General features: G+C 44.7%; 1 protein-coding gene across 17 annotated transcripts in view; it reads left to right on the forward strand.

Moving 5' to 3' along the window:
- PHF21A (PHD finger protein 21A) overlaps nt 1-20651 on the forward strand; it is a 195409-nt gene extending 174758 nt beyond the window's left edge. For 13 of the 17 annotated variants that reach the window (XM_082340181.1, XM_082340175.1, XM_082340174.1 and 10 more), the window contains 6 exons: nt 184-244; nt 2798-2961; nt 12298-12453; nt 13749-13824; nt 14219-14322; nt 15664-20651. In XM_082340181.1, the coding sequence (XP_082196307.1) occupies nt 184-244; nt 2798-2961; nt 12298-12453; nt 13749-13824; nt 14219-14322; nt 15664-15933 (831 nt within the window). In that variant the 3' untranslated portion in view covers nt 15934-20651. The other 4 variants (XM_082340178.1, XM_082340177.1, XM_082340176.1 and 1 more) reach the window with 2 other exon arrangements.
- Nucleotides 20652-20673: the final 22 nt, after the last annotated feature.

Below are 20673 nucleotides of genomic sequence, written 5' to 3' on the forward strand. Positions count from 1 at the left end.
TCTGGAATATTCTTTCAGAGCTAAATACATATGATAAATCCAGTTATCACTGAGACCTTTGGGTGACTAGCACTAACTAGTTGGCATGTTGATGGGCATGCTGTGCTTGGTCTTTGGCTTGTACTGGTATTAGTAGTAACCATGCTATTCAACCAGTCACCTTTCTTTCTTCAATCCCGAAAGCGTAAGAAGAGTGCAGTCACGTACCTGAACAGTACAATGCATCCTGGGACCCGGAAGAGAGGTGAGTACCTTTTTTGTATCTCTCCCTTGCTGTTGCTTTTGCTTTCTGCGTTGTGTTTCTTTCCCCTCCCTCCTCCCGTTGTCCTAGAGCCTAACTCCTGTATCCCTTGAATATAGTTTTGTTGTTGTTCTCTGAGAATGGGGGGAAAAGAGAGTGAGATTTCTTATTAGAGTTCTGTATACTGAATCAAAAGCTCCCCTTCCTAGGATTCTGGCAAAGCTGGCTGAGGGGAATGGCTTATTGCAGGGTTTCTGCCCCAGGCCCCTGAGGCTGTTGATGAATAGCACAATGAACAGAACACCCTGTAAAGGGAGCATTTTAGCATCATTGAGCACGACAGAGCACTGGTGTTGCCAAGGTGTTCTTAGTAGTGTCTGAGTTGTCCTGATGCCAGTGAGGACAGAGCACGACTCTTAAGCTTCTGTGAGCTGCAGACTTTCCAGGAAGGAGAGAGGTAGCCACACTGAGAATCTTGAATCTATGAGAAGAGAGCACCTGCAACTAAAGAGGAAAACATCACTGTCAAAACAGGCTTCCCAAAGCAGAAATTCCTAAAGAGCTCCATCCCCCAATTTCAGACCTTCCAGGGTGGGCATTCCACCTCACTCTCAGGGCAGCAGCTGCCTTCACCATGCAGGTCTAAATAGGTCTTAATAGCTCAGAGTTTGAGCTTATAAACAAGGCTCTGAAATGGTTCTTTGATGTCAGTAATACATCCCAAGGTCCTTTTCTCCACATGATAATGTGTCCTTGAATTACAGTTCCAGGCTAGAAAGGTTGCAGAGTGAGTGGAGTAGCATGCTAATTTTTGTGTATGCACAGCAATTTCAGAGCCATTGGAAGCTTAGGAGGTCATCCCGACCCTTCGTCTGCCTTAGGCAGGGCTACCACTGTACCCTTACCACCTCTTCCCCTCAGAGAGATAGCACACCCACGCTAGTGTTTCATCAGCCCCTCCTTCAAGAAGCCAAAACATATTTAGATGGGGATCCCTAAGTCATTGTTTCATATTGATTCCTGGGTCACAGTAACCAGTGTCATGGGTTATTTTTTGTTGTTTTATTTTGTTTGGGGTTGTTTTAGTGACCTCTGACACAGTTCTCAGAAAGGAGCCCCCAGCCAGAAGCCACAGTTAATTGGCCTGCTAGTGGGCAGTATCTGCTGAGAGGATAGGGGTTAAATGAGCCAGAAAGACCTTGGCATCTCTTGCCAAGGTCAGAGGATGAAAGCCTGCATTCACAATGCCTAGGACGTGCCTTCTGTGGGTAAACAAAGAGCATTTATCTTCCACTTTCCCTTCTAGCAGCACTAAATACCCTAGAAAAGACAAACCAGTATGATCTGTCTTTGTACAGCACACAGTGCCGGTTTAACACAGATAGGTAATGTTTGTGTAATATCTGACAGAACCATGACTCTTGTGCATAATTCTAATATAAATTACAACTGTTGGCAAAGTCGTGATCCCACATACCGTCCACCAGTGCTCATAGGCAGTTGTGTACCTCTCTGGCTCTTTTTTGCCTATGGTGTGCTGGGCATACACTTTTGATCACTTACAGCTTCGAAGCTATGACCTTTGGCCCTTAGAAGACAAGGACCCTGACTTAGATATATCGTAAGGCAAAAGTGGTTGACCTGGACTTCCCACAGCCATTAGGGCCCATTTGTAGATTCTCTGTAGCCATGAGGTTTGATTCAAAATGCTTCTGCTCAAATCAGCTCTCTCTGGTAGCTGTTGCTGATGACAGGGCTTTTCCTGAGACTTTGGAACACCCCAGTTCTAAGACATGTAGTTCACTGGAATGTTTGTGATGGAAAGCAGGGAGACAATTTTTGATCAACTGGGAAGGGTATCTGAGTCCAGACTTACTTAAATTCACTGTGAAGCCCAGAAGGTCTTTTTAGCTCTTAGGTTCCAGCTACTCCCAGAACATATGTCTTCCTAGCTGTGCCAGAAGGGGTAAGAATAGTTAACTTGAATTTTGCCTCCTCCCTTTGCCTTTCTCTACCCTCACAAGCAATGAAGTAGCCAAAATGTGGGCAGGAGAGAAGAGGAAAAGCAGAGATCCTCAGCAAATCTGTTTGTGGGAACTCAGAATCATTAATATTATTATAAGAATAACGATTGCAGAAAAACCTTAGGAAACAATATGTAAAAGATATGGAAAAAGAAAATAAATTCTTATCCCTGGCCTTGGCTCCCGTTGAGCTTTGATATCTTGTTCTCCCGTTAGAAATCTCAAATTGTAATAGTTGAGGAATGTCTCCGTAATCTGCCCAAGGCGAAGACCTTTAACATAACCCAGTATCTCCTGTCATTCTGAGGCTCTCTTATCCTCCCTTGACACTCATGCATTTGTTTCGAATGACATTTAAATCTTTGCTTCTTTTCCTCTCTTTGGGACTGTTGTATTAACCTTCTCTCTGCTACCTCACTTCCTTTTCCATGCTAGCCAATGAGGAACACTGGCCAAAGGTATGTAAGATCATTTTTCCCGCTTTCTTTCCCTCCCCCTTTTTTCCCTTTTGTTCCCTTCTCTCGGTCTGTAGGTCGTCCTCCAAAATACAATGCAGTGCTGGGGTTTGGAGCCCTAACCCCAACATCCCCCCCATCCAGTCATCCTGACTCCCCTGAAAATGAAAAGACAGAGACCACATTCACTTTCCCTGCACCTGTTCAGCCTGTGTCCCTGCCCAGCCCCACCTCCACAGACGTAAGTAACTTGGGAAAAGCTCATTCTCTTTCTCAGAGCTTAAATCGGGGAAACCGTTATCATATGTTGTCTCCTTACCAGTTGCATCTCCTTGACTAACCCTGGAACAGCAGTAATCCCTACAGGACACTGTGTGCCACGTAAGGCAGCTTTCTGCTCTGGGGTCCCAGGTCCTGCCATGTCCTTGAGAATCATATTAAATACCACATTAGGAGGCTCAGTCAGGGTTTTCAGAGTCTGGATTTTATCTGCGGTGAAGGAGTTCTCAGGAAGGGGGATGGGGTGGGGAAGTCAGCTTGTATAATTGAGAGGTGTGCAGGTGTCTGTCGTCAGTTTTGGGGGGTGGGGATAATGAACAAAGGTGTACATTCCCCTAGCAGTATGTGTTTCCTGCTTCAAGTAAAATTCAAGACAACTTTTCCGAAAAGCAACTTCATTCATCAGAATTGGTCAGAATCAGGCTCCTGAAAAAAGCGTCAGATGCTTAGTAGCCCTTCCCCCAGAGGCTGCAGGAGTGCAAACTAGTGCCCTCTGTTTTTAAATGAGCGCTTACAAAGCGGTGAATTCACTCAACAAATACTGAGCACTGCTCTGCTGAGCATGCGCTGTTCTTGAGACTGGGGACAGAACAGGGAACAGAACCAGCTCCCTGCCCTCAGGGAGCTTGTATTGCACGGCCAGAGGCAGGTGATAAGCAAATGAACATTTAAATGTCAGGTCATGATAAGTGCTGTGAAAAAAAACTTGACACAGAGTCAGGGGCATAAGGAGTTACTGGCAGGAGGTTGCTGTTTTATGAAGAGTGGTAAGAGACAGCCTCTCTGGTGGGAATGGAGTATGTTGGAGTATCTGGGCCGGGGAAGAGCATTCCACGCGGAGGGAACAGCAGTGCAGAAGCCCTGCTCGTTGGAGGAAGTGTATACGGTGTAGAGAAGAAGGGCTTAGTGGGCAGGCAGGAGCAGTGGGAGAGGAGACCTCAGAGGGCAGGGCCCGTCTTGCAGGGCCTTGTAGCTTTTACTCTGAGTGAGATGGGAGATGCTCGAGGGTTTTAAGTAGAGGAGTGACGTTACTTTTCACTTTTTATTTTGAAAATTTCCAAACCTACAGAAAAGTTGGAACAACAACACAAGGAAGGAATATATACCCTCCTCCTAGATTCACCGATTGTTACAATTTCTCCACATATGCTACTTCCCACCACCACACACTTGTTTTGCTGATCTAGTTAAGAAGTTGAAGACATCATGAATCTTCACCCAAAATACTTCGGTGTATATCTCCTAAAAACAAAGATACTCTCTGACGTAGCCACAATGCAGTTATCAAATTGAGGAAATTTAATATGACAAAACATTATTTTTATAGTATACAGCCCATCTTCAGATTTCTCCAATTATCTCAATAAATGCCTTAGTGGCACTTTGTTTTTTCTGCTCCAGGATCCAATCCAAGATCACTCTTGACATTAATTTTTATGGTGTTTTGTCTTTAGTCTCCTTACTCTGGAACAGTTTCTCAGCCTGTCTTTGTCCTTCATGACACTGACATTTTTTAAAAGATAGGCCAGTTGCTGTATAGAGTGTCCCTCCATTTGGATGATCTGATTGTTTCCTCAAGAATAGATTCAGGGTATGCATTTTTGTAGGAGCACTAAATACCTGATGATGCACTGATTCTCAGTGCATCACAAGAGGCACATGTTGTCCATCTGTCCCATTGTTGGTGATATTAGCTTTCATCTCTTAAGATAGACTCCATCAAATATCTCTACTCGTAAAGATGCCTGTTTCCTTAGGTGAAGAAAGTGTCGAGTCTATAAAAATATCCAGTTCCCCAGCAAACTTACTCAGTGGTTTTAGCGTCCTTTGAAGGTTCTTGGCTGCATTTATTATTATTATTTTTTAACATCTTTATCGGAGTATAATTGCTTTACAATGGTGTGTTAGTTTCTGCTGTATAACAAAGTGAATCAGCTGTACTTATATCCCCATATCCCCTCCCTCTTGCATCTCCCTCCCACCCTCCCTATCCCACGCCTCTAGGTGGTCACAAAGCACCGAGCTGATCTCCCTGTGAGATGCAGCTGCTTCCCACTAGCTATCTGTTTTACATTTGGTAGTGTATATATGTCCATGACACTCTCTAACTTCGTCCCAGCTTACCCTTCCCCAACCCCGTGTCCTCAAGTCCATTGTCTACGTCAGCATCTTTATTCCTGTCCTGCCCCTAGGTTCTTCAGAACCTTTTTTTTTTTTTTTTTTTTTTTTTTTAGATTCCATATATATGTGTTAGCACACGGTATTTGTTTTTCTCTTTCTGACTTACTTCACTCTGTATGACAGACTCTAGGTCTATCCACCTCACTACAAATAACTCAATTTCATTTCTTTTTATGGCTGAGTAATATTCCATTGTATATATGTGCCACATCTTGTTTATCCATTCGTCTGTCGATCGACACTTAGGTTGCTTCCATGTCCTGGCTATTGTAAATAGTGCTGCAGTGAACATTGTGGTACATGACTCTTTATGAATTACGGTTTTCTCAGGGTATATGCCCAGTAGTGGGATTGCTGGGTCGTATGGTAGTTCTATTTTTAGTTTTTTAAGGAACCTCCATACTGTTCTCCATAGTGGCTGTATCAATTTACGTTCCCACCAACAGTGCAAGAGGGTTCCCTTTTCTCCACACCCTCTCCAGCATTTATTGTTTGTAGACTTTTTGATGATGGCCATTCTGACCGGTGTGAGATGATACCTCATAGTAGTTTTCATTTGCATTTCTCTAATGATTAGTGATGTTGAGCATCCTTTCATGTGTTTGTTGGCAATCTGTATATCTTCTTTGGAGAAATGTCTGTTTAGGTATTCTGCCCATTTTTGGACTGGGTTGTTTGCTTTTTTGAAAATGAGCTGCATGAGCTGCTTGTATATTGTAAAGATTAATCCTTTGTCAGTTGCTTCATTTGCAAATATTTTCTCCCATTCTGAGGGTTGTCTTTTCATCTTGTTTATGGTTTCCTTTGCTGTGCAAAAGCTTTTAAGTTTCATTAGGTCCCATTTGTTTTTTTTTGTTGTTGTTTTTATTTTCCTTTCTCTAGGAGATGGGTCAAAAAGGATCTTGCTGCGATTTATGTCATAGAGTGTTCTGCCTATGTTTTCCTCTAAGAGTTTGCTAGTGTCTGGCCTTACATTTAGGTCTTTAATCCATTTTGAGTTTATTTTTGTGTATGGTGTTAGGGAGTGTTCTAGTTTCATTCTTTTACATGTAGCTGTCCAGTTTTCCCAGCACCACTTATTGAAGAGGCTGTCTTTTCTCCATTGTATATTCTTGCCTCCTTTATCAAAGAGAAGGTGACCATATGTGTGGGGGTTTATCTCTGGGCTTTCTATCCTGTTCCATTGATCTACATTTCTGTTTTGGTGCCAGTACCATACTGTCTTGATTATTGTAGCTTTGTAGTATAGTCTGAAGTCCAGGAGCCTGATTCCTCCAGCTCCATTTTTCTTTCTCAAGATTGCTTTGGCTATTTGGGGTCTTTTGTGTTTCCATACAAATTGTGAAATTTTTTGTTCTGATTCTGTGAAAAATGCCATTGGTAGTTTGATAGGGATTGCATTGAATCTGTAGATTGCTTTGGGTAGTATAGTCATTTCCACAATGTTGATTCTTCCAGTCCAAGAACATGGTATATCTCTCCATCTGTTTGTATCATCTTTAAGTTCTTTCATCAGTGTCTCATAGTTTTCTGCATACAGGTCCTTTGTCTCCTTAGGTAGGTTTATTCTTAGGTATTTTATTCTTTTTGTTGCAGTGGTAAATGGGAGTGTTTCCTTAATTTCTCTTTCAGATTTTTCATCATTAGTGTATAGGAATGCAAGAGATTTCTGTGCATTAATTTTGTATCCTGCTCCTTTACCAAATTCATTGATTAGCTCTAGTAGTTTTCTGGTAGCATCTTTAGGATTCTCTGTGCATAGTATCATGTCATTTGCAAACAGTGACAGTTTTACTTCTTCTTTTCCAATTTGTATTCCTTTTATTTCTTTTTCTTCTCTGATTGCTGTGGCTAAAACTTCCAAAACTATGTTGAATAATAGTGGTGAGAGTGGGAAACCTTGTCTTGTTCCTGAGCTTAATGGAAATGGTTTCAGTTTTTCACCACTGAGAATGATGTTGGCTGTGGGTTTGTCATATATGGCCTTTATTATGTTGACGTAAGTTCCCTCTATGCCTACTTTCTGGAGGGTTTTTATCATAAATGGGTGTTGAATTTTGTCGAAAGCTTTTTCTGCATCTATTGAGATGATCATATGGTTTTTATCCTTCAATTTGTTAATATGGTTTATCACATTGATTGATTTGCATATATTGAAGAATCCTTGCATCCCTGGAATAAACCCCACTTGATCATGGTGTATGATCCTTTTAATGTGCTGTTGGATTCTGTTTGCTAGTATTTTGTTGAGGATTTTTGCATCTATGTTCATCACTGATACTGGCCTGTAATTTTCTTTTTTTGTGACATCATTGTCTGGTTTTGGTATCAGGGTGATGGTGGCCTCGTAGAATGAGTTTGGGAGTGTTCCTCCCTCTGCTATATTTTGGAAGAGTTTGCGAAAGGATAGGTGTTAGCTCTTCTCTAAATGTTTGGTAGAATTCGCCTGTGAAGCCATCTGGTCCCGGGCTTTTGTCTGTTCGAAGATTTTTAATCCCAGTTTCAATTTCTGTGCTGGTGATTGGTCTGTTTATATTTTCTATTTCTTCCTGGTTCAGTCTCGGAAGGTTGTACTTTTGTAAGAATTTGTCCATTTCTTCCAGGTTGTCCCATCTTATTGGCATGGAGTTGCTTGTAGTAATCTCTCATGATCCTTTGTATTTCTGCAGTGTCAGTTGTGCCTTCTCCTTTTTCATTTCTAATTCTGTTGATTTGAGTCTTCTCCCTTTTTTTCTTGAGTCTGGCTAATGGTTTATCAGTTTTGTTTATCTTCTCAAAGAACCAGCGTTTACTTTTATTGATCTTTGCTCTTGTTTTCTTCATTTCTTTTTCATTTATTTCTGATCTGATCTTTATGATTTCTTTCCTTCTGCTAACTTTGGGGGTTTTTTGTTCTTCTTTCTCTAATTGCTTTACATGTAAGGTTAGGTTGTTTATTTGAGATGTTTCTTGAGGTAGGATTGTATTGCTATAAGCTTCCCTCTTAGAACTGTTTTTGCTGCATCGCATAGGTTTTGGGTCGTCGTGTTTTCATTGTCATTTGTTTCTAGGTATTTTTTGATTTCCTCTTTGATTTCTTCAGTGATCTCTTGGTTATTTAGTAGTGTTTTGTTTAGTCTCCATGTGTTTGCGTTTTTTACAGTTTTTTCCCTGTAATTGATATCTAGCCTCATAGCGTTGTGGTCGGAAAAGATACTTGATACAATTTCAATTTTCTTAAATTTACCAAGGCTTGATTTGTGCCCCAAGGTATGATCTATCCTGTGCATTTATTATTTTTAAGGCGTTTGCAAAATTGGCTTGGATTTTAGAGTGATCACTGTGTCTGACAACAGAGAAGAGACTGTGGGGAGGATAGGATGGGAGCAGGGAGACCAGTTAGGAGGCTGTTGCAGTCATCCTGGCAAGAGCTGACGATGGCTTGGCCCGATTGAATGGCAGAAGTAGAGATGGAGAAAACTGATCGGGTCTGCATATATTTTGAAGAGCCAGCAGGATTAGATAAGGGGATGTGAGAAAAAGAGAATAGCCAAAGGTTTTGGCCTAAACAACTGAAAGGATGAAGCTGCCATTTACTGGAAGATGAGCAGGTTTGAGGAGGGAAACCAAGAGTTTCATTTTGTACACATCCCAGTTCTTTTGTGAATTACAGAGCTTGTCTTTAGGATCGTCTTCAGGTAAAAATCCCTTGAACTTGAAGCTTCTTAGTACTTAATAATTAGGTCTACCCCTCTCTAAAGAGCAAAAGAATACTGTATGCACATCCTGAGTTACAGTTCCAGAAGCAACCAAGGAAGTGTCATCTTTGGAGGACCAGGGTCATAGAAGAGTTCTCGGGCAGATTTCCTTCCTTGGACAATAGCTAGTGGCTACAGACCCAGCCTTGCTCTCAAGATTCAGCATTGGTTTTTGGCATTAGTGATTGACACAGGTTTTCTACCTGTCCTGTTAATGAGCACCAGGAGTCCCTGTCAGAAACTTTGTTTGCACCAAAGATTATCTCCGTTTTCCTCAGTTGAAGCATTGCCAAGGTATTGCCAGCTCATGGCTTCTTGGTAGGGATCTTTTGCAAGGTGACGCACAGGTGCTGGGGAACAGATGATTGTGGGTCTGCAAGTGAGTATCTTGCCTAAAGAATGTTGTTTTTCTTTTTTGTGACTTTCGGCTGAGGAGGTTTATGATTTTCTTTGAGAGACTGAACCCAAAGGATCCACTCAGATCAAATCACAAACTAAATGCTTTTGCCAGGTTTCATCTTAAAAGGGAAACTTTGTTCTTTTCAGGAATCTAAAGGTAAAAGAAGGCTTTTCTAAAACCATTAAATATGTTGAGAACTTTCTCAGTTAAACCTAGTGGAATGGATTTTCTTTAAAGATAATTGACTTCTACTTTTACAGTGTCCCAACAGTGGCAGTGATTAAAATCAACACACAGGGCTCTGTGTTTGCTGCTGAGTAGCATAAGCCCCAGCAATGTTAATTAAACAATCACAGTTGAGAGGCAGGCATTTCCTGGGGATCAATAACCATCTAGAAGGAGTTGGTAATATAAGACCCAGCCAGTCACTAATCTTTAGGATGTATCTTGTTGCCACTATCATCATTTTTATGAGAAGGGAAGATATGTTGACACAGTTATAAAATTTGTTTAGCAGATGATGAAGTTGCAATTGGTATAGCCAGGGTGTTTCCAAAAAACATACATCCTCAGCTCCTAGCAAAGGATCGTGGGTCAGCCATCATTCAACTTACTATTTGGTTTATGGTAGTAATTTGGTCAGTCACCAAAGCCTAACCCTTTGGACCTGGTGCAGCAACTGTGTGGGACTTCCTCTGCTCTCTTTAAGCAAAGAACCAATTCTGCGTGGATGAAATACATATCTTGGCATTTTATATTCATTTCTATGGGCAGTAGTTCTCAATCTGTGGTCTGGGTATGATACTGAGACTCTTTCAGGGGGTCAAAATATAAAATATATTCTTATGTATTTTAAAATATAATATCAATCAAAATATAAAATCAAAAATATTTTCATGATAATACCAAAATATTCTTTGCCATTTTCATTCTCATTCTCTCAAAAGTAGGACAGTGGAGTTTTCCAGGTACTACATGATAAGTGGTGATAGCACCCTGAGGGCTAACTGAATGTGCACTTGTGTGTTCTTGGATTTTAACATTCTTCAATACATGATTTTTGTAACTTCCTGTGATTCTGTTATTTATTTCAACATAAAAAAGTTTAAAAACTTCTAGTACAATAAACAGCAATAGATACAACTCACATAAGCAAAAGCACTTTGAGGTCGTTAAGTAATTTTAAGAGTTACTAAGGGGTCCTGACACTGAAAAGATTATGAACTGCTGCTACAGGATATGTAAATAGGATAGAAGTTTTCTTTCCTTTAGGAACTTGAAAGAAATTATTTAACCTTTATTTTATGTACTCTCCACCTTCCACTTCCTGATGTTCTCCTTACTCTGGAGCAAAGGAAAGTGAGCAGAACTCTTTACCCAACAAATAAGATAGGTATTTGGAATAAGATGTCCAGTTTGTCTCATTTACTTCATCAGTGATAATTTTACCTGTGGTTCGTGTAAAAGAGTTTCTGAAGCCATAAAATTATTATAAACTTATTAAAGATGCAGACTTACAACATGGGGCGAAGGTTCAAGAAAGACTAGGTCTCTAGAGGAGAGCCACCCTCAGCCTGATTTTAAGAAGAAAGTCACAGTTAATCTAGGGATGAAACCTTACATCTTTTGGTGCCTTGAAGTTACACTGTTAGGCTGCATTCTTATGTAGTATTTTTACACGTGTATTAAGTATCTTTTTTTTTTGACTGCCCAGAGGTAACATTGTCTTACTAAAAAAGATTAACATCCATCCACACTTTGATGTAGCTTACAACTTTTTGCAGCCAGTTTTCTAGGCCACCAGATACCCTAAATATGTAGATACTGCCAGATAGTTCCTTTCCTTTCCTTTGGATAGAAATAGTAGGTCTGGGAAGATATGTTCCTTTCAGCAATCGTGGTTGAAGGGTTATATCATAGAAAGGAAGAACTGGGAATCGCTTTCTGTATCATTGCTTCTTGTGCAAAATTTCTGTATTAGGCCTTCTGTCAGAATAGCCTAGAATTCTAAAACAACACATTGGAAGTGAAAAGGCGGGGGTCTACTCCAAGCTGGGGTGCTGCCTTGGTAGTTAACCTCTGGCCTGACCCTTCAGTCTTCCCTTCCCTGGTGTCCTTATCAGCAGCGTTAATCCTGTTTAGAGAACAGGCCAGGGATTGACTTACTGAAAAACACCTCTTTAATACCTCATTTTTTTTTAATGTGTTCTCTCCAAATTTTAAATAGATCTGCTTTTTTCTGATGGTGCCTTTTGTTGGGAGGGCTCCCACAGACTTACCTGAGTACCAGAACCATCACTGATGGAGGCGGGGGAGACTAGCAGAGTGCACTTAGGCTGCTCTTCTTTATCTATCTGGTGAAGCATTTCACAGGGAGGAATAAAGCCTCCCGGAATAGAACGGTCCATTGAACAGCAAATGCCAAATACTGGTTTTAAGAGAACGCTGTCAGCTGTTTGGCTTTTTTAATTCTTCATGTTAGAAAACTCATAGGAGTTTACTTTGCTCCTGACTTAATACTTTCCCATTTGAACTTTGACTATAGTTTTTCTCCCAGAGCAAGCAAAGAGTTGAGCGAAAACCTCCATTTCTTGTCTGTCTTCTTTCCCAATGATGATGGGAAATGATGATGAATGGATTTCAGTGTCTTTTAACTTTATGATTTGTGAGTTGGACTGTACCAAAACTTAAATGCTGAGTTATCACCTGTAAAGCTAATTTTGGCCTAGGTGACCCCACAGTTACAGTTTCTTGTAAACTCTACTTTAAGGTTAAGAATACTGGCCCCACCTGGGGAACCTCAATGCTATAGAGTAGGCTTGCACCATTGGTAATTCCTGCTTTTCTTGAACACTCTTGCAATGAGTTGGAGGGGCACAGCTGAGTGTCCTAAAACATTTATATGTATCCAGAATGTGCACATTAACATTCCAATTTTACCTTTTTGTCCTTTCTCTTACCTTTCCTCTCAATTTCATAGGGTGATATCCATGAGGATTTTTGCAGTGTTTGCAGAAAAAGTGGCCAGTTGCTGATGTGTGACACGTGTTCCCGTGTATATCATCTGGACTGCTTGGACCCTCCTCTGAAAACGATTCCCAAGGGCATGTGGATCTGTCCCAGATGTCAGGACCAGGTACTGTGGGTGGGTCAGAAAGGACGAGGGACGGAGGAGGAGGAGAAGGACCTCCTTTCCCCTCTAAGCTGAGGGAATGGCTGAGTTTCTTTCCTCTCCAGTAGTTCTCCGAGCCACATCTGCCCTGTTCACAGCACAGCACTCACCCCCACAGCATGCCTCCTCTCAGAGGTTCTCTGTTCATGAGGCAGTGACTCATGTACAGGTGGAGAGACCCTAACTGCTTCCCTCTATTTGAAATGACTTATCTTTTCATTACCTTTACCCTTAAAAGTCCATAAGACTGTCTGCCTCATTCTCTAAAAATGGTCCAAACTCAGCATATGGTTGAAACTCTGGAAATAAAATCCTTAAAGGAAAGTGCCCAGTTGATCATTTAATTCAAATAAGAACAGTTTTACTCTTAACCTGTGTCATCATCAGGATCAGAGAACTAACTATAAAAGTACTGTCTTAATATTTCATGGATTTGAAAGAAGAAAAGAGAAAGCCTCTTCCCTCCCTTTTCTGTTTAGTTTCTGATTTTTTATTTAAACTATTCATGTATCTTTATGTCTTTATGTTTTTATTATAAGCTGTCTTGAGACCTTTTTGGAAGTAGGCAAAAGTATAAATATTAAATCAATAAGCCCAGTAGCTCAGCAAGCTTTGGGGTCCTGCTCAGTTCTTTGGAATCCTGATTTGAGGGAATTCTGGTTTTCCCCTTTAAATCTTGGTGTCCTCATCCTTACTGTCTCCATGATGTAGCAGAGACAGTTCTCTCTGTTCTCTTCCTGATGCTGCTTTGTGACCCTCTGATAATTTTCTATTCGGGGTCTAGATTATACTTCAGTACTTGGAACTGATATTTAATTTCCTTGGTCAGGCTGTCTTTGAGGCACATACAAGCTAAAATTGCGACAGGCAGCCCATGTCAGGTCAAGGACGAAGCTGCCAGTGGCTGCTGCCATTATGCAGACTTGCAGCTTGTGTGCTGATGTTTCTGACCGGTGGGAGTAGTTGGGGATCGTGTAGCAGGCATGAAAAGATGGGAATGCCTAGCCAACTCCCAGCCTGTTTCTAAGCCAGGTCTCAGGTGGCTTGGCTCTTCCTGCCATTGAACCTCATTCTTTCAGGCTGATAACTGGGACTTTGTTGTAGTCCAGAAACTATAGACCAGGGTTTTGCAACACTGCCACCATAAATCCTTCCTGGATTTTGTCTGCCAATAGCTACAGACACTGTTGCTTGTTACTACACAGTGGATATGTGTTTATATATCTTTCTCAAGGGTAAAATTCTAAAAATCTTTTCAGATGCTGAAGAAGGAAGAAGCAATTCCATGGCCTGGAACTTTAGCAATTGTTCATTCCTATATTGCCTATAAAGCAGGTAAAGAATTATCCATACTGCCTTTTGTATAAGCCTCCCTTTGTTTAAAAAAAAAAAAAGTACTAGGAGACAGTATTTGTTTTGTTTTCGAAAGGAACTGTAAAGTTAAAAATGAAAAGCTTTTATTGAACGGAATAAAAAGTTTGTTGTAGCACTTTCTTGGGGGGGGGAAAATGAGAAGTGATACTTATGTAAAGCCAGGCCCAAGCCACCGACAGTTTTCTTAGCGTCCCTTTACATGTAAAAGGGAAAGTCTAAGTGGGCAGGTTCTGTGCACTGGCTGTGGGGCTTGGGGAGCTTTGAGGAAGATATCTTCTTTGGCAAGCCTTCTGAACATAGTGGCCTTTTCAAAGAATTCATTGTCAAAAACAAGTTCCTTTTTCTTTTTTCCCAGCAAAAGAAGAAGAAAAACAGAAATTACTTAAATGGAGTTCAGATTTAAAACAAGAACGAGAACAACTAGAGCAGAAGGTGAAGCAGCTCAGCAATTCTATAAGTGTAAGTAAACCTCATGCTTTCGGTGATAGGTACAGAGGTACAGAACTTTCTGTGTACATAACAGTACGTGTGGCTCTCAAGCGCTGATTCATTCCTTCAGCTTATTAAATAACACTGTTAACTTGGGTGGTTGCAGTTTGCTTCCAGTTAAGAGTTTGGCCCTCAGGTACAGGTGGCCATTTGGTATATGGTGCCTTAGCCAAGCTCTGGAACATCCTCTTGGCTTTGACCTGAGAGAAGATTTTCAGTCTCCAGGCTGGAGAGATCGAGTAGCAACTACAGCAGCATAGCCAGCGCCCCCGCGTGCTCCTGAGTGTGTTTGGGAGGAGTGTGGAGCCGCCTGACACAGACCAGGCCCCCGCGTCTAATTCTTCCCAGTCGCCCTAGCTAGTGGGTCCATGTGCATGGCTCTTTCCTCCCGCCCCCTCTTCCATGCCCTGCTGATTGCCTCTCCAGGTTTATCTGACGAGCCTGAGGAAGAGCGCTTTCTAGAGACGAGTACTGGAAGTAAATACTACCCAGCCTGGCTGACCAGGTGGGAAAGAGGTTTGTGTTTGCAGCAGGGATTCAGAGGCTCCTCCTGACAGGAGCAGGCTTTCTTTTCCATTGAGTAGGTCCCCTTCTTGGAGTGAGGTGGCCTCAGCCCTCATGGACGCCAGGTGGTGCCCTGGACTTTGTGGCAGTCAAGCTGTCTCTCCTCATCATACTGCCCATGGCTGGCAGGTTTCACATCGCTTTTCCTGCCTAGAACAGAAGCCAGCAGGTGTGGGAGGCCAAGTACAAAAGGGCAAAAGACTACAAGTCCCTGACCAAGCAGAAGGCCTTCTGTTGGCTACAGTCTTTGATTCTCCTAAATATCACTAAATATCCCACCCCAGGCCCTGCCTCTAAAACCTCGCTGACCCAGTGATCCTCAGCAGGCCCTCAAACTGAATCCAGATACCACTGGCTTGTGTCTGCCCTGTAACGCTCAGCCCAGTCCTGAGCATATCAGTGCCATCAGCAAGGTAGACGCATACCCAGATCTGCCCAAACCAGCTTCAGCCCAGCTGTGGGAGCTTTTCCTTAATGCCTGTTATTTTGTAGTATTATAGTGGTAGTTCATGTTTGGTTTTAAGTCCTAGTGTCAAGTAGTGGGCTTTTAAACCACTCACTTGCCCTCTCTCTCTTGCCTCTTGGGCCTCCTCCTTCCCTTGGGTAGCAGCAGCCACTCCAGTGTGGAGCAGAACAAGGTCTAGGGGCCGCACACTAGTCAACAGGGATTCTTTTATCTGGAGAGGGCTGCCAGGCCTTTCTGAAGAGCCGGAGGCTCAGTGCCACTGCCCTTCTCATTGGCTGCAGAAATGCATGGAAATGAAGAACACCATCCTGGCCCGGCAGAAGGAGATGCACAGCTCCCTGGAGAAGGTAAAACAGCTGATCCGCCTCATCCACGGCATCGACCTCTCCAAACCCGTAGACTCTGAGGCCACTCTGGGGGCCGTCTCCAACGGCCCGGACTGCACTCCCCCTGCCAATGCCAGCACCTCCACGCCGGCGCCCTCCCCGCCCTCCTCCTCCTCCTCCCAGAGCTGCACAGCGAACTGTAGCCAGGGGGAAGAGACTAAATAACAGAGCCCTGCTAGGAGAAGCCACGGGATCCCAGTGGCAAGGAGAGCAAAACACTGAAGACTCTAGACAAGCAAAGCCGGATTTCTTCTGGAAAGTACAGAATTCTTTTGGTTCTTTGGTTCCAGAGAGAGAGAAGATGCTTGTGCCGGGTGGCACCAGAGTTTGCCAATTGATCCTTCTTATTCTGTGTGTACATGCAAGGACTGGACCACGCCACATGAAACCGTGCCAGCTGGAGGCTCTGGGCCAGCACCACGCCAAGTGGATAATACACTTGCTCTCCCTGTTACACGCCAGTGTGTGCCTGCGGCAGCCCCCACCGCCACCGTGGGCTCGCTTTTGTTTTGTTGGGTGGGGAGCGGGGACGGGCCGAGGGTGGGGGGAGCAGGTTCCAGACCCTTATTTGCTGAGCTGTTTGTTTAGGTAGAGAAGACAAGTCCAAAGAGTGCGTGGGCTTTCCTGTTTCTAAACTTTCACTACTATAAAACCAAAAAGAGGAAATCGAGATTTAACCAACCCCAGTGCCCAGAGGAAGGGATGGGGAGGGGATGGGAGGGAGCCGGGGTGGGGAAAAGTATATCAAATAAGCAGTATTTCATATTGTCTGGGGCGGGCACAGTGCACGGAGAGATGGACACCAGGAACAGCCACCGGGGTCTTCTCCGGAGCACTCCGCTCCCCCACCCCTCCCCAAGCTCCTTCCCTGCTTTGGCAAATCGGCACCGTCCCCGTGGATGATCGTCCCGTGGATGATCCGGTTACCTTTCCTCTCCAAGAACAAGCAGACCCAGGCCTCAGGTGGCCCTTGCCCGGGGCAGGGAAGAAGGGTGTGTGTGTCGAGGAAGGAAAAAAGGTGGATCAGTGATTTTACTTGAAAACAAGCTCCATCCCTTTTCTATATTTATAAGCAGAGAAGATCCTGAGCGAAGCAGCACGCGACCCAGGTGTGTGTGAATTGAATGGAGACGTTGCTTTTCTCTTTTTTTTTTAAATTTTTGTTTCTGTTCTTTCTTCTTTAAAAAAAAAGTTTTATTTTGTTGTTTATTTTACTTTTTTGGTAACAAAAACTAAAATAAGGAATAGAGAAGCTGTTTTTCAGGCTGACAGTCCAATTAAGGGTAGTCGAGACCTTGCATGGTAGAATAGGAATCATAGTGTCAGTGAGGTCCCGTGAGTCTGTGTGAGTCCTTGTGTCATCGTTCGGGGCACTGTTTTTTTATGCAAGGGCAAAAATCTTTGTATCTGGGGGAAAAAAACAACAACAACTTTTTTTTTAATTAAAAAGGAAAATAAAAGAGATTGAGGTCTTCCTAGTGTTACTTAAATTAAGATCAAGGTAAGAAACATTGTAAAAAAAAATTACAAAAGTGCTATTTGTTTCCTAAAAACAGTGATTTCTATTAAAAAGGTGTCAGAACTGGAGAAAATGCTGTGTAGTTATAATTTTTTAGCACAGAACCTGCTGAACATGATGACATTTTGCTGTGTTTGTGTCTCAAGACTGGTGGGCTAGTCTCCATGATTTCTGTCCTCCAGACGGCCGCAGCCCTGACGAGCAGGGGCAGAGCTCTCCCACCATTCTCCCCTCCTCAGAAAAGACTGTCCTCTCTTCTTGGTGCAGGGATCTGGGCTCCTGTTTCTGAAGCCCACATGGAGTGTGGATGGTGTCAGGGCCCCCCCTGTTGTCTCCTCGGGTTTTGCTAGAGCAGAAGGCTGGTGCCGAAATAAGATCCCTTCCTTTGGTGCTGCTCTCGGTCTTTCAGCCACCAGCATTGTGAGTGCCTGGGGGACAGCTTCGAAGGAAATGGCCACTGAAGCTCATTGGTGCCCACGCACCCCGGCTTTGGTGGAAGGGTGCAGGGGGCAGGCTGCATCAGCCCTTGGTGCTTAGAAAGAACAAGGGAGTGAGATGTCTTGAGGGGACATGGTGTCTCTGAGACAGAGAGCCCAGGGTGGCCTTTGTGTCTTCATGTCTTCGAAGAGAGACTGCTTTCTCTGCCAGCTGCTTTCTCTGCCTGCTGGCTCCAGTCACCGGAGATGGGAGTTTACTCCACTTTGCCCACCCACAAGCTTCCTGGGTGACCTTTGGCTAGAACGCGGTGCTTGCCTTGGCTTGGCCTGTCTTCTTCTTGGGAAAAGCGGGGTTCTGAAAGGCTCAGACCATTTCTATCATCTTGCCTTGTGGGAAATAAATTTTGTCAAGTGTGCGCTCCCGCTGGAGACCTTTTGCCCATTGCGCCCATCTGGCCACAGGAGGGAGGCGGGGGCTCTGCACCCCACCCACCTCCCCCCCCCACCCCGGCACTCCCAGAGCATCTCTCCCAAGCCCGCCCCCTAAGGGCCAGAGCCTAGGAGGGGCGGAAAAGGGGCCAGTAGTTTCTCCCTCACCTAGTGAGGCCCAGAGAGACAGAGATGGATCCTGAAAGCAATTGCAACAGAGAAATACTCCTTAGGTAAAACGTGTATCATCTCTACCAACCATTTCCGTTCATCTTCCTGGGATGTTAGAAGAGGGGATTAAGAGGGGCTGTACAGGCCTCAGAGTCAGGACCCGGCTGCAAGTTTGCCTGAGGGGGAAAGAAAGGAGCTCCCTTTCCTCATGCAAAAACCCAGGTGCTATGTCTAGTCAGGGAGCTTTGGGAGATGCCTGGACTAGTTGGAGGAATAGTTGGCAGAGGTTCAGAGCCCAGAGGCGGGCTGTAAGCCCTGTCTTGGAGCCCTCCCATTTGACTTGTCTGGGCCCGGAGGCTGGAGGTTGCCACATAATACCTATCCTCTTGAAAGCAGTGGGAAACTGTGATCACTAGAGGCCTTTGCTCAGAAAGGAGCTGCCTGGGGGTTCTTGGGGGTGGGAGGCAGGGCTAGGAATTGACCAGGGTTTTGCCAGCTGCTGTGAACAGTCACACTCTGACCTTGCCTAGGGTTGGGGTATGGATTCTTCCTCAAGTTCAGACATAAGCTGTTGTGCAAGTCAGCTAGTATGGAGTTAACAATGCAACCCTGCCCCCGAACCTGCATTCTGGACTCAAATTCCCAAGCACCCCTTACTGCAAAGAAAGGGCCCTAGTCACCCAGTCTCCTCCTCCTTCACTGTCCTGCCAAGAGAAGACCCTCTCCGTTCTGCCAGACCTGTGGGGTCCCTGTGACCACCTGAGACACACGTTCATGACTGCCCCACCAGAGCTGCCTCTCCCTCCCTCTCCCTCTTTCCCTTGTGCTGCTTCTCCCCGTGCCCCAGTGTAGCTGCTGACAGACACACCTGAGAGCAGCTGGCCTGCAGTCACTTCAGAGGCCAGGGAGCGGCTGGTCTGGCTCTGGGAAGGAGCTGCCCCCCGGGCCCTGGATCAGGACGCCCCTTGTCAGTCCCGTGGCTCAGGTGACGTGCCCTGGAAACAGTGAGGTCATGTTGCTGTCATCGTCCCTGCTCACGTTCTTGCCAGTGTGGCCTGCAGGTCCTTTTTCTTTCACGGCGCCTGCTGGGTCTTGTCTCACCGCTGCTGAGCTCCTCCAGAGTTCTGCTTTCTTCCTTCCTTATTGGGCCCTTTTGGCGCAAGCCTGCTGGTCGTGCCTGGCAGGGAGACCAAGCTCGGGGCAGCCCCTCGTGGGCCTTACCTGTGTGGGGCCTGTAACACGGCCGTGGCAGCCTCCAGCTGGCGCCATGTGAGTGCCCGGTTTCCCGACAGGCCCGCCTCTGTCCCCGCTGCTGCTTGGCTCAGGCTCAACAGGTGGTGTGAATGGGCGCAGTTGCTCGCCCCACACCTCTCCTGTGAGGGTGACCGCGTATCCAGCTCTGCTCAGTCTCCGCGTGTGCAGCTGCCTCTCCAGCCGTCTCTGACACTTACTCTCTTGGGGCCAGCGGAGCCTCCTTGTGCTCTCATGCCAACCCACGACTCACACAGCACGCTCAGAAGTGGCTTCCTCCCTTCCCTCCCTTTTAGGGTTTGGTCTTTCTTATTTATCCAAAGGGCTTAATTTAGGAGGCTTTTACCCCAAGGGGCAAAAGGCTCTTTGGTAGTAGGATGGATGGTGGCCCAGCTACATTTTCCAGGCCCTGGGTTCTCCAGATACCATGGCTTCTGTTGGATGGAGGCAACCTTGCTCTGTCTAAAAGACTGGGGACCTCACCCTCACCCCTCAGCTGGGCACCCTTGGCAGGAAACAGGAGACCCGTTCTCACCCTGACTTCAAGCCGTCTTCAGTATCAGCTCCTTTCCAGGAAGTGAGGGGGTGGCCTCTGAAAAGATTCCTCTTGGCCTTCCCACCGGAGTAAAGGGGAAGGAAGCTGACCCCGGTGGAGCTCTTGAAAATAGCCCTTGTAAAGGAAGAGCAGGGCTCACAAATTCACTTCACTCCCCGCTCCCAAAGGCTCTTCTTCCCTGAGGACTCCACCGTCCCCTCGGCAGTCTCTGGCCCCTGCTCCTCTCTCCGGTGTCATTGGGTTCTCAGCCCAGGGTAAGCTGCAGTCAGGCAGGACAGGACGGGCAGCCGGAGGTCAGCAAGCTCTGAGCAGAAAAGAGCCAGCCAGCTCCCAACCTGTCTCTTGTCCATGCCCTTTGTGATTTCAGTCTTGGTAGAACTTGTATTTGGAGTTTTGTGCTTCAAAGTTTTTGTTTTTGTTTGTTTGATTTTTGTTTTGAGGGGGTGGGGGGGATACAGAGCAGCTGATCAATTTGTATTTATTTATTTTAACATTTTACTAAATAAAGCCAAATAAAGTCTCTGAGACTCATGGTGTTGGGT

Source organism: Balaenoptera borealis (genome assembly GCF_965194805.1).
Source record: "Balaenoptera borealis genome assembly, chromosome: 11".
Taxonomy (NCBI): Eukaryota; Metazoa; Chordata; class Mammalia; order Artiodactyla; family Balaenopteridae; genus Balaenoptera; species Balaenoptera borealis.